Source organism: Pelmatolapia mariae, linkage group LG2 (genome assembly GCF_036321145.2).
Source record: "Pelmatolapia mariae isolate MD_Pm_ZW linkage group LG2, Pm_UMD_F_2, whole genome shotgun sequence".
Taxonomy (NCBI): domain Eukaryota; kingdom Metazoa; phylum Chordata; class Actinopteri; order Cichliformes; family Cichlidae; genus Pelmatolapia; species Pelmatolapia mariae.
Genome location: NC_086228.1, coordinates 34,963,872 through 34,977,773, shown reverse-complemented (window position 1 = coordinate 34,977,773; position 13,902 = coordinate 34,963,872). Strand labels below are relative to the sequence as shown.

The 13,902-nt window shown below is 41.7% G+C and overlaps 1 protein-coding gene across 3 annotated transcripts in view; it reads right to left on the bottom strand.

The window, feature by feature from the left end:
• Window positions 1-469: 469 nt before the first annotated feature.
• Window positions 470-13,902, bottom strand: part of psd2 (pleckstrin and Sec7 domain containing 2) — a 36,454-nt gene continuing 23,021 nt past the window's right edge. The window contains exons 4-15 of one of the 3 annotated variants that reach the window (XM_063499541.1): window positions 10,825-11,013; window positions 10,317-10,397; window positions 9,504-9,616; window positions 9,050-9,108; window positions 7,297-7,386; window positions 7,078-7,121; window positions 6,748-6,938; window positions 6,583-6,653; window positions 5,984-6,141; window positions 5,286-5,430; window positions 4,903-5,046; window positions 470-4,621 (exon numbers count right to left, since the gene is read on the bottom strand). In XM_063499541.1, the coding sequence (XP_063355611.1) occupies window positions 4,391-4,621; window positions 4,903-5,046; window positions 5,286-5,430; window positions 5,984-6,141; window positions 6,583-6,653; window positions 6,748-6,938; window positions 7,078-7,121; window positions 7,297-7,386; window positions 9,050-9,108; window positions 9,504-9,616; window positions 10,317-10,397; window positions 10,825-11,013 (1,516 nt within the window). In that variant the 3' untranslated portion in view covers window positions 470-4,390. Of the gene's footprint in view, window positions 4,622-4,902; window positions 5,047-5,285; window positions 5,431-5,983; window positions 6,142-6,582; window positions 6,654-6,747; window positions 6,939-7,077; window positions 7,122-7,296; window positions 7,388-9,047; window positions 9,109-9,488; window positions 9,617-10,316; window positions 10,398-10,824; window positions 11,014-13,902 lie in introns of all 3 variants that reach the window. The other 2 variants (XM_063499547.1, XM_063499556.1) reach the window with 2 other exon arrangements.

Genomic DNA, 13,902 nt, shown 5'->3' with positions numbered 1-13,902 from the left:
GCAGGACTACTCACCCACAGAGTCTATGTTCGTGCCTGCGTGCGGGTATAATCCCAGCCTTAAGCAGACACAGCTACCCGGAAATTCAGCAACATCACAGCTACAATTAATAATGCAACACTCTCTGTAACAGGCAGCGCGTGGCACAGCACACGGTCTACCATACCTGTTTATTTTTTCACATCGGCTAATTCTTTATATCGTTAGGTATCAAATTATCCCTGTTACTGAATCACCTTTATCATATATCTGGGGCAAATGACAACTAAGGGGAAATAGTCGAGTGGACATTTTTTTAAAAACCCATAATGTTATTGTGACTAATATGTGAGCAGCTACAGGATATTCGTTCCTTATAGTCTTAAACTAAGCATATTAAATTATTATAGTGACATAGTTATGCTGTGCTAAATGTGTAATTAAATATTTATCATGTTCTTTCAACTAAACTTTTTTTTTAAAAAAAGTCACGCTTAGCTCTTTTACCTACAGTCAGCTGTGAGGCTTTATGGTTGTGTACTAAACACGTCACACACAAAATAGGTTGTTTGTTCCACAAACACATCGCCATGACCGCAGACACATGCCAGGTGTGTCTGCGGTCTCTGTCATTAAGCAACCTATAGCTAAACTTTTACAGAAACTTAGTTTTTGAATATGTGTATATAACATAAACATATACATTCACTGGCCACTTCATTAGGTACACATGTTCAACCTCTTGTGTACATGGCAGCAACATAATGCAATTAGGGATGCAGGCATGATTATGATAGCCTGCTGAAATTCAAACAGAGCTTTAGAACATGGCATAGTTGTTGGTACCAAACAGGTTGGTCCTAGTATTTTAGAAAAACTGCTGATCTGCTCCAAATCCATCTATAGTGTTTACAGACGGGCTGCAGCAGCAGAAGACCACAGCATGTGACTCTTGTCAACTAAAAACATGAAACTGAAGTTACAATGGAAAGAAAACTCAGGACAACAGGAGATTGGAAAAAGTTTGCCTGGCCTGAGGAGTGTTGATTTCTCCTTGAATATTTGGATGGTAGGATTAGAATTTGGCATAACCAACATTAAAGGATGGACCGATTCTCCCTTGGTGTTGCAAATATTTCATCATCATACTCCTTAGTACCAACTGAGCATGCTTTAAACACCACAGCCTACTTGAGTATTGCTAGTGACCATGTCCTTCCCTTTATGACCACAGTGCACCGATCTTCTGATAAAGCTTCATGTCACAAAGCTCAAATCATCTCAAAGAGGTTTCTTGAACTCTGAATGAGTTTACTGTATTGAGATGGGATGTAGGAGATTCACGTCATGGATAAATAGCTAAAAAATCTGAAGCAACTTTATTAGGTGCCAAAATCTTTGAGGAGTGTCTCCAGCACCTTTGTGTTTTGAAGGAAAATAAAAGGGAGGGTCGAACCTAATAAAGTGGCCAATGAGGGTTTACGATAAATGTGCTCCACAATGGGTAAATGTGCAACTTAACAACTGACAGTTTAACTGCAAGGCAACACATTTTAGCAGCAACTTTCAAACAAGTGCACTGACCTGTGGAGGAAAGTGGGCGTATTTGTAAACAGGAGACGTTTAAAAGCATTACACAGTAATAGTCATGTCTGCAGAATGTCAAAGATGTCAGCAGCACACAAATTAAAAAACTGGTACGGCTTTTTTTTTTTTTTTTAGCTTTTCATTGTTTTAGTCTTGACAGTTTTATAAATTACAACCACAATCAATCTGTATAAAAGCTTACTTTATGAAGCACAGACTAAATATTCAGTAAATATGTCCTTTACATAGTATGAGCATCCTGTCAGAAAAGTTCAGATATACAAACAAAACAAACAAAAAGAAAAATCCAATCCTGACATCAAAGTGCCGAAGTTGTGTTGTTGTTTTTTTTTACTTAAATAAAACATAACAATCAACTATTTTTTTTCCACAATCCTATATTACAGCACAGGCCTAACCTAGAACATTGGGAAACAATGGTTAGCACAACAGCCAAAGTGACTATAAGGGGAAGTCTCCCTGTAAGAAAGCAGGTATTTATCCTAACAATACAGCTTTAGAAAAAGTACTTCCTCTCTGAAAGCTCCGCTCCTGTTTCAGCATTTTGGTCTGTACAAGAATCAGGTTCCAGGATTCCAGCTGTGATTCCAGGTTTCCAGCAAAGTCCCAAAAGGATCTCAGATCCCATCAGTCACTATTAATACAATGTACGTAGCAACAGAAGCAATGTGTCCGGAGCCAAAGATATAATTGTTCCTACCATCAATATCTGCAACCCTGGTTATGTCTACATGCATCTGAGTCACACTGTGTTTGTGTGAGGGGGGCGCTGAACTCACTGATCTACAGTTGTGTCATTACATAACAAATTACACAGAAAGAGAACGTGTGTATGTGTGTGTGTTTGGGGGATATAGGATCAATTGAGGTGCTCACAGAGAGCGATACCACCATATGTCCTTTTCCCACAACCTTACACAAGTCCTCCTTCCAGAAGAATCGGCCTCATTATGTTGTTTTCCTCAGTTTGGAGTAATGTGTGCTGGATGTCCATTTTGCCTGTTCTTGGCTGGCAGAGACGGTCGTACTAAGTAAACCAAACCAGTCTCTTCTAAGAAAACAAGTCTCTCCTCCATCAGCTCCTTCTCACCCATGCGGAGGGTGTTTTGATGGCTACTTTGCTGGTGGAGTTGTTTTGCTGCCGTTCCCCTCTCCTATCCAGCATGCTGTCAGCCTACCTGACTTTAGCCCACTACGCTAGAGCAGTCCTGCTGCTATGCTCTGCTGTCAGCCAGCCTCCACCTCAAATCGGTCAGGGCCTGCTTTCCCAAAAACATCTTCATCTAATAAGAAGCTTGGCAACAGAAAGTCAAATTCCCAAAATTATAACGTGGCAAACGATGCTGTGATAGGTCCATGTAGCATGTTATAAATCAGAGCAGAGATCAGTCAGACTTTGTAAGAGTTATAAACACGTTTTATCACGTGGCGTTGTCCTGAAGATGCTTTTGAGAGATCCAGGCCTGACTGTGCTGGCAGTGCTATTCAGCAGAAGGCCGTCGGCTTGTTTTCTCTCAACGTGCTCAACAAAATCTTTATACAAATAACATGACCCTGCTATATTTACTTCTTCCTGTCGCCTACAAGTTCAAATTCTTAACTGGAGCCACTTTCAAAAGCACGCCAATGCACACACACACGCGTACACACATATGCATGTGCACACACCAGCCCACCCACACTTTCCTGTTCAGCCCTTCAGTCTTCAGAAACCTCACGCCCAACCATATATTGTTACATATGAGTTCTGGCAGCTCAGTTTACTCAGTCATGGTACAGAAAGAGCAGTAAGTGGATAACACAGTACATGGCACAGTGCTTTTACCCTCTCCAGAAACATACAGTTAAACACAGGTTAGTATTAGAAGGGGGAAGCGGCAGCTCAAAAATCACAGGAACACATGTTTGATCTCTGACAAGTAACAGTATTCTTTAAATCCCTCAACAGCTAGTGCCGAGGTGCCCTTGAGTAAGGCACTCAACCTCCAGTTCCTCCGGTGGAGCAGCTCAGTGAACAGTTTAAACTATGGTTCCTCTTGGCAGCTCCTGCTCACATGTGAATGTATGTAAATGTGTGAATGTTGAGAGGGGAACCCTTGCTGGGGTGAATAAAGGTTAAATAAATAAATAAATATGCTATACAGGAATCTGATCCTTCTGAGTTCTTCTCCGAGTTCCTATATCTCCGGGACAGATATGTTGCATCTTCAGACACCATCCTCCAACAATATTGTAGGTCCATAAAGCACACAGGCTTGTGAGTGGCCGAGTGTGTAAACGCGAGTTGAAGTAAAGCCAAAATGCTACAGTAGTACCATCTGTACTATGTCCATCTCAATCACTGCTTGACTCCCAGGCTGTGGAGCAAGGCAAAGGAAACCAGTCTGTGTCTGTGCAGTCTTATATCGACAGGTTATAAACTACTGCGGCTCACAACTAAAAAACACATTTCAACTAAAGACAACTCTTCACTCTGAGTTCAAAAATTAATACTGACGATGCTGCTATAAATAGTGATCACAGTTATGATCGCTGTAATGTGCAATAACAAAAGTTAAAAGAACTGAGGTTTGGCAGGGTCGCTTGTGGTGGGGTATCAAGGGCACGCTCTTCTTATCTATTGCTCATTACAGGAACTTATCATCACGGTTGATAAATTCTGGGAAGGATAGTGATGGCTTACTAAAGAATGGAGCACAATAAATAAAATGCTAACAGCAAATCTGAGAAGGACTTGTAGGATTTAACTAGTTTGGCTTGAAGAAATGCTGCTTTGAGGGCTGTGGCATTTGGTCTTCTTTCCTCAGCTCCTCTTTCCTGGGATGGCGCATCCAGCTGCCCTCCCGTTCAGGCCGCCGTGCGCCTGACTGATGGACGGCGAGGACTGCGTCTTGCGGAGGTGGCACTCTCGGCCGGCCAGACCGCCCTCCATGATCAGGCCGCCCATCACGCTGGCCTCAATCTTCTCAAGGTCATCCGTCTCTGTGCGTATTTTAGCCTGCAGGAGGCTGATGTATGTCTCATACCGAGTCTTCTGCTCAGAGAGGGGCGTGGAGGAGGGAGAGATGTGTTTTTGAAGACAAAAAGACCAAAGGACAATTAATCAAGAGTCAAACAGAAGAGACCAATAACACAATTTGCTAAAAAACAGGTTGTCTACCCCAGCTTTTAATACCAAGGGTAAATAAAGTGACCCTTGACTCTAAAAATAATACAGCAGACACGTTCCTCTGTTCGTGGTCTATTAGCTGTTTATCAGCTTAAAAAAGAAAATTAAAAACAGAGAAATTAACAAAAGCAACACAAAGAATTTACCTCGTATGCGAGGTAGTGCTCTTTGAGCCGGTACTCCTCCCACTCTCGGCTTTTTGGGTCAGCTGAGGGCAGATTTTTCCGGTGTTCTTCCAGCTCCAGGCTCATCTGCTTCAGCTTGCTCTCGTGACTCAGCAGCTGGTCCTCCTGCACCAATCACAGCGCAAACAGATGCCAGAGAACCCCAAAACAGCCAATCAGATGTAAGCAGATACAAATAGCATATGTAAAATGTGCATGCTGCTGAAATAGACTGTGTGCTATATGCAATTAGTACTAGATGCTGAATGCTGACATTGGTGTATAATGTTTCTTGTGGGATGCAAGAGAAGGAAGCTTGTGTTTCTAATGCGTGCCACCATCTGTGCATGTGCTTGAGTGCGAACCTGGTTCAGTCGGGTGGATGAGGATGGCAGGATGGGCCGACAGAATTTCTTCATGGAGCCGATAGCAGCAGGGAAGGCTGGGGCAGAAAACAGCGCCGCCACCAGGTTAATCCGGAAGATCCAAGACATCATCTCCTCCTCACTCCTGGAGAGAGACAGAAACAAAGACAGAGAACCAATTCATTCAAGTTTTAATGGTAGTATGTTTCATTTTAGCAGGAAAATGATGACAGCAACCGAGCAATTAAAATCATATCAAACATCCAACTAGTTATACTACACACCTACATTTTCAATTGAAAGCTTTTAAGATTTCAAATCTAAATGACAAATCCAACACAGAAACAGTTCTGAAGTCACCCGACACAATAATAGTGTAATCAGTGTTTTGAGGCATGCTGAATATCAAATGAGAGAAAGTGCTTTCCATTATCGGATTATTAGTAGGTACTCCTTTTTTAGCACCTTAAACCACCATACAAATTCTTCTTAAGAGCAGGGCTATGTACAGATTATTCATAGATCATTATGCACCACACACCCTTCTCCTCTACAACTGCGTATCCTCTTAAAACATTCATTCTCAAGCCGAAGTAACATGGTTTCATCAAAAATAATGCAAAATTAAAACTTGCAAAAAAAAAGTTGTAAAGTTTCAAAATCTAAAATTTTACTCTGTTTAAAGACAGATAACTTACGGTGCCTGCAGCAGAAAGACTCTCCAGTCTGAGGTTTTGAGCTTCAGTACGTAGGCTCTCTTGCTGTAGTCGGTGGCACGAGTAGCTAAAGCGTGGTGGATCCGCACTGCGTTCTTCAGGTCCACCTCTGAAATGTCGGTATCTGGCTTGTACTCATCCTGGGTAAGTAACAAGAATAAAAGGAACATCTTTTACCTGCAAACTGTTGCACGTATCGATGGTGTCCAGATCACTACATTCAGGTTGACACCAGAGTAACATCACCTTCATACTATCACCTGAAATTAAAAATATTACCCTGATGACAAGAAATAGAAGCTAATTCATTTAACCTTATGTGCTGTTAGTAAAGTCTTCCTGCCAGCAGGGGGAGACAAACACACACTTACACAGACCAGCCTCATTTCCTCTGTTAATGCCTTTTCTATCTCCCTCCCTTTCTGGCGCACACACACACACACACACACACACACACACACACACACACACACACACACACACACACACACACACACAGAAGCTCACAGCATCCACCACTGCTGTCACTGCAGTGGTGGATGTGTTTCTATGGTAACAGAGCAGAGGATGAGATGCGGTACCTTCTGGAGATATAAGATCATCCCTTTCAGAACGGCATAGAACTTCTTCCATCCTCGGCGACCCCTTGGAGCTAGGAGAAAAAACACAAAGAAAGCTCTTCCTTTATTACTATTTTTTAAATCATATAGGATTTGCTAACTTGAGTCAAAAATGTGTGTACTCACTGCGTTTGCCGTCCATGTCGGCGTGGCTCTTCCGGGTCAGCACGCCATGCTTGTACGTGACGGCATTTAGGAGAATGGGAATGGCGATGAAAGGGTTACTGCCGTCCGTTACCCTAGCAACACGTTTACTCCCGCCCTCACATTGCTCCTCCACCAGTTCTGACAGACTCTTCCTCAGCTCCTCCTCCTCACTGCACACACGCGCACACACACACACACACACACACACACACACACACACCCATTGAGATGTATTCAAGTGCACTTACTTCAAAAAACTTGCATACTACAAGTACTTATCCTTTTGATGGGCACAGAACGCATACTCACACTGCCCACTCAAGCTTCTCGTTCTTGATCGAGTTATACAAAACCTGTGCAGGCAACAAAAGAGGGAACTTGTGAACATTTTCTTAAAAAAAAAAAAAATAGACTACAGGGTTGGAATGAAAACACAAACTTTAGTCTGTGGCTGAAAATAAATGAATAAATAACAATCAAGCTGACTCAGTCTCCTGTTGCTGTGCTACTTCAGGACGAGATCTGTACCTTTAATAAATCTTTGGGAAAGTCTTTGCCGTTGTTGAGACCTTCTAGATTACTGATAAACTGCTGACAGGACATCTTCTTCCCAATGTTCTGAGGAGAGGAGAACACACCAAGAGACAGAGAGAAATGAACAAACAACAATTTGATGATTTTTTGTGTATGAAAAGATTTTTTAAAAATGTATTATCATTATTATTATTATTTTAAAGCAACTGGTGCTTTACACCCAGTTTTATTCACTCCAATGTCGATGCAGATTAGATTCTGTCCACTGGGTGGGAGTGTTATACAGCTGAGGTACTACCCCAGTGGTAGTGCCTATATTAGAACATATCAAGTACACCTTTTACCAGCGTTTTGACCTCTAATCATGATGCCTCATTATGATTAGAAGGGAGGTGTTTCTAACCTGAATAGACACAGAAGTGGAAATAAAACTGATCTGAAGTTTGATTCACACATTCCTCCAGGGAGGCTACATGGCAGACAAGACAGCCCAGTTCCCTTTTTCAGCGAAAACAGAAATTATTCAGGATGTGATCTGACAGGCAGTGGAAAATGTTTTATTCTCTCTTTACTGGTATGATCCACTAATGGTCACAAGAAGACAATCCTCTTACAACTTCACTGAATGATCAGTTTTCATTTAAGCAGCATAAATACCAACCAAACTTAGGTATTTAAATACTTTTGTCTCACTGAACGAAAGTATTTAAATACCTACATTTTAAAAATATGACCTCAATTCTATTGTCGGCTGACAAAAGGAGGAGCATTTGTGAACGAGATGAGTGTTAGTACTGTACGTATACTTACCACCTGCAGGGGCAGAGAGAGACCAGGGGACCAGATATGGTTAGCAGAGCATGGATTTGAAAAGGAGGGAAAGAGATTGAGAAAAGAGAGGATTTTAATTAGAGAAGGCCTATTAAGTAAAACTACTATTAGCAGGAGGGTGAAGAAAAGCAAAGCAAAAGGCCTATGATGGATCATGTTATGCAGACCACAGTGCCCCTGTTTTTAGAAGGGAACAGACGAGACTACAGGAGGAGAGGAGAGACAGAAACAGGTCAGAAACTAGGCCGGGGAGGGGAGAGAGAAGCTGGGAGAAAAGCACAGACAGAGAAGGGAAAGAAGAAGAACTATACCTAAAAGAGGACATAGATAAAGACATGGCATTGCTGCCAAAGGCCTGTATTTACACTCTGTTGTCCAATTCAGTTTTCAGTCCTGTGAGGTAAGACCTGAATGTCAACAACCTGCACGTTTTGGGGACTCCAGATTCATTTAAAAAAAAGTCCCTGCCAGAGGTCCACTTTGGCTATGTTTGTATCTTGCTGAAAATCACCTATCACTGATAATTACATATATCTTTGATCTGGATGGGTTGATAATACTGCCTTTGGGAGGTGAAGGACAAGAAATCTTTCACTGTCAAAGCAAATGTGAAAGCTATTTAGTGAACGTCAGCTAGTTTATCTAACTTTGATCCATTAGTGTCAGGGTCACTGTAGTCAGTGTTCTAGGGCAGCAGCAACAAACCAGTAACACTTTAGTTAGCGTTCCTTGTTCTGAAGGGACTGAACAACTAACCAACATTTTGTTAAAGCTAAGCTTGCAAAAACAACAGGTAGATAGCAGACCTCACAAGTGGGCTTTTCTATAGCAATATGAAGTCACATGAAGAGTGATTTAGACAAATGAAAGTTTGTTAATTCTGGGAATCAGAATGTCAGAGAAATACAATACATACATGTCCATGCAGATCTGTGTTGAGCAGCATGAGGGCGCAGGTCAATGTGTGGGCTCCATCTGTAAAGGGACAGTACACATGGCTGAGGTCTGCTAAATGTCACACTACTTCTTTCTAAGCACACACACACACACACACACACACACACTCATATAAAAACAATAGTGTACAAAATCAATGTACATACAATTTATCAGCACACGTCTGCAGTGCTGCACAAAATATATCTACACACTCAAATAATATCAGCTGGTGCTATAAAGCGATTTGCAATAGTTACATTTTAAAAATTGAAATGCACCAGCTTCATCACTGCAATGCAAAACTATGGGCCATGGACGTCAGCTGTTTTCTACATGGACACCAACAACAGCCATTTTTTTGTCTTTTTTCACTTTCTGATTATAATATTGTTACCCTTGATTATCTTTATCATCACCTTCACAGCTCTGACCTTCAGAGGTGGGTGTCTGGGGGTTACAGTGGCAATAGCGTCTGGAGAAATGGACAAGGACCCGCTCTCTCTCCTGGGTTTCGCCCATCAGTGGAAAGGCCTTTAAGAAGTTCCTGCCACACATGAACAACCTTATGAAACATTTTTCTCAAAAAAAACCCCAAAACTGCAACAGTAAGTCCTGCTTTTTAAAACTCAGGTCATGGTGGCATAGTGCAGTATGGTACCGGTTCCACATCTAAACTGTAAATAAATCAGAGGGGATCAGAGTGTCAAAATCATTGACTGATTTGTCAACTGACACTTTTGTTAAACAACAAAAGCATATTATTATCACAGATCTGAGCATTTTCTGTTTTTGTTAACTGTGCTAAATTTTAAAGTTATTATTCTAGGGAAGCCATCTTGGTTGCTGACATCTTTCTTTCAGATTTAGATATAGATGAGGCGTCTAAAAAAATTTTTTCATAATTCATCACTTTGGCTGAATGTACTTTGAAGATCCAGAATATGTAAAGATCCCAACAGTACCAAAATGAATGCAGGATGTCACTTTTCATCAGCATTGTTCACTCAACTGAAAGTCCTGCACTGAAGGCAGCAGTCTGAGACAGCAACATGTCAGATACAAGACCGTGATGTACTCTGCAGCTGTCAGCTACACCAGCTAACTGTACTGAGCACGACAGCTTGATTAACACAAAGCTAATGTGTTGTGAAGAGGGAATGTGAAGAACACACACAGCCTAGGTGCATGCACTAATAGCTCTACCATCACACATTCATCACCTGCCAGTGCTGAGTGGGCATTACCTCAGGGCGCGATCCAGCGACAAGCCAGAGAAATCAAAGAAGCTCAGGTACTCTGATGCCACCATCTGGCTGAACTCATTACTGCAGGGAGACAGAAAGCACATCAACGAATGTTATATAAATGTTTGATAACACTATGTTACAGCCACGACTAAGGGTGTAACTCCCCTGTGATTAAACGGAACTTCATTATATTTTATTTCAAATTACAATAAAGTTATATTTACCTACAAAACAGTAAAAACCTGACTTGTTGCGCCCTTATTCTTGTGTGCCTACTGGGAAATATTTACAGATAATGGATACACATATGAATACACATTGAGGAGTGTTTAATGAAACTTTTTTCTGTTTTGTTTTGTTTGTTTGTTTGTTTGTTTGTTTTTACATCCATCATCTTTGTGTCTCATGGATATGGAACACTTGTGGCAAGCCCACAAACCTCCCTGTATTGGACCATCACACCAGAGTGTGTGTGCTTGTGTTAACTGTCTGTATGCGTGCTCACTTCTTGCCCAGGTGTCTGGCCACATCGCAGCGTTTGAAGCCCTCGAGGTGATAGAGGCGCTTGGCCAGCCTCTTCGCAGCCTCACAGTCAGCTCGGCAGCCATTGGCCAGAGTATCCGTGCTCCCGTGTTCCAGACTGCCCAAATCACACTCCTCTGAGTCAGACAGCACGTCTGTGAGGTTGGCATCGCTGAGGAGGAGAACACGCACACATGTAAAAACAAACACACAGTCGCACACACAAGCAGGTACCCAGGGTAATGAATGGAACACATGCCCATTATGGACACCCACTCACTCACAGCTAAACAGAAAAAGCTCAACTGTGAAGCATAAAACTCAATTACATAAACATATGCTCACATGCACAGAAAAACAAGTCAAATGAGGTTCAAATGACTTGTTATGGCGGTGACCCACTTTCACTGTCACTTAATGTCCTACTTTGATGCAGTGGATATGATGGCTGATTATACAGCTGAAGCAGATTTCACCTGCCCCAATCTCCTCTAAAAAGCCCCACTAATCTCAGACCGTGGACCACTAAGATAATTAGAATTAAAGGGCTATAACATAAAGAAAACCCTTTAATTCTACCCTTCTATTTTGGGAAAATGCAGCTGGGAAGTTAGTAAAGTAAGCTTCTCAGAAGTGACCAAGTAATGCTCCTTCCCTGGCCTCGATGGTAGCTTTCCCCAAACACCCAAATGCGCTAGTTAAATGCCCTTTGCAAGCTCCTTGTCTATCAGTCAAATGTCTATTCCAGCTGTGAATGAGTCTGTGTGAGAGTATGAAACAAGGAGTTTATGCCAAAAACAGAATGCACTTAGTCACCCCTGCAGGAGTAATAAAGGTGAAGAACAGATAAAGTGAGTGTTGAGAACACGACAGAACGTGCTGTTTTCAGCGCAAAGTAATAACTTGCACAGGCTGAATCGATGACAGATTTCCAACACTATGCACCATGGTAACAATACATGGTAATGTTTCAAACTGAAATGTGTTAACCGTTGCTGGAATATACCGTCTGATAAGCAGCCTGAACCAATTACTAAGCTCTTCTTTTCTATTTCACCCGAGTGAGTTACTCATTTAAGCTTACGCTTAAATATAAAAAAAATAATTAAATAAATAAATAAATCATACTTTCAGCCAGTAAAAGCCTAAGTAGAAGGATGTAAAACCACTGTAGGGGAAAGCATGCTCAACAGGCCTAAAGCTGCATAAATATCATTCATGCTCTGATCCTAGTGATCTAACACAAATTTGATGTTTATATGAATAAAGTCAACTTCATTCAATTTATTAGAAGTTCCACAAGTATTGTCCAGGATCGATATAAATGGAATACATTTGACAGGGGTGGAGGGGCATAAAAGCTTTTAGCCTAGTGATTTAGCACTGTACATTAAATTGGGGGAAGTAAAAACCTTTAACCTTTATATACCTTTTATATAACCAGGAAATGGAGCTCTTCAGATTTAGAATCTCTTGGGCAAGAGCTTCCTGGCCAACATAGAAACATTAACCTATGATTAACCTAACATGTTTTTGATTGCAGGGGAACCCAGAGCTGACAGACTGAACAGAGAAGGCCCATGCACAGGTTGAGACATAGGATCTTCTTGCTCTGGGTAAACAGTGCTAACTTGCTTAGCCATCATGTTGCAACAAAATGATTTTAAAAAACTGACACAGCAGCAGGAGCTGATGTTCTGACTTTTTAATCACTAGTATGGGTCATGCTTCAGAAAGACACTAAATTATACATTTTGCATAATGAAACTTAAAAGCATCTTTCATCAGACCCTCCCTGTCTGGCAAACGCAGACATCTTTCAAACACTGCACTGTCCAGTTTGTAAAACAGGATTTGGCGTTACAGAGTTTTACCCTGAGGACATCACCAGGTTTCTGAGGCTTTCAGTCACAGAAGACACTACATGACTTCTAAGTAGCATCATGACAGCTAGGCTGAGTCTCATGCTACAGTTGGTAACCTTTAATAAATAAGGCCATTACTGCAGGCTGTGACGAAGGCTACTGGGGGCTGAAGGAGAGTTTAATAGTCTGTTTATTCAAACAAAAGGCCCCACATGCTCTGTGGCTGTTAAACTATTGTAAAAACAGCATAGATAATCAATGCAGAGTATTAATTAGTGCCCTGCTTATGTATTTACGACTTACTGTGGCAGCTTGACTGATGTTGTATCCACTGTGCCGCACTGCACTACATACTTTGCACACTGTTATGCACGCCAGAGTCAATCAGTGGGAAGCTGTGTAGCCTTTTTACTGGCATCTTAATAAACAGTGAGGATTGTTTTTGATTCCAAGTCATTTCTGTGACTTCTGTGTGTCGATAGATTCTTGACATTTCTCCACATGTGATGTACACGTCTGTAAGGCACTTGCTCCATCCAGACCCCACAGGCAAAGTATTGGTTAAAAGACAGCATAACGTTTACGTCCATCCATGACAAAAAAAAAAAAAAGCAAATGGAAATGATACACCACTCGCATGTTTACTAGCACCCTGATGACAAATGAGGTACGCATTCACCTCCGTCAGTCTCAGCAGCATTTCTTCATTTCCTGCCGGTCTCTGCATCCGTGATGCACCGCCAGCAGCCCCAACAGATGATTCAGATGTCTTTGCATAATGTGATCAGCCCAATTTCATTACCCTCGTAAATTCAATACATTAGGCACTGCTGTCGTAAAGGATTAGTTGGTTACTATGGATACAGCGGAAGCCAAGTGTCCCACGCTACAGGAAGAAGAATGAAAGTGGACAAAAATCGAAAACTACAGGCGAATTCACAAATGACTAGTTTCCATAGCTAAGACTCAGTCCCCTGACTTCACGCGCTGTTTAGCTGACTGTGTGCTACACCCATACAGCTCAGTACCACAAAGGGCTCTGATTTCCCTGCTCCAGGCAAGGATCCACTTTCATGTCTTGGCTTATTCATTAATCTCATAGAATCATCATCTGGCCCTTGATCTGCTGGGGCCAATTTGCCTTGGTAGCAACAGACTATTACCCCCATAAACGGAGTACCCAGAGTCACAGGATA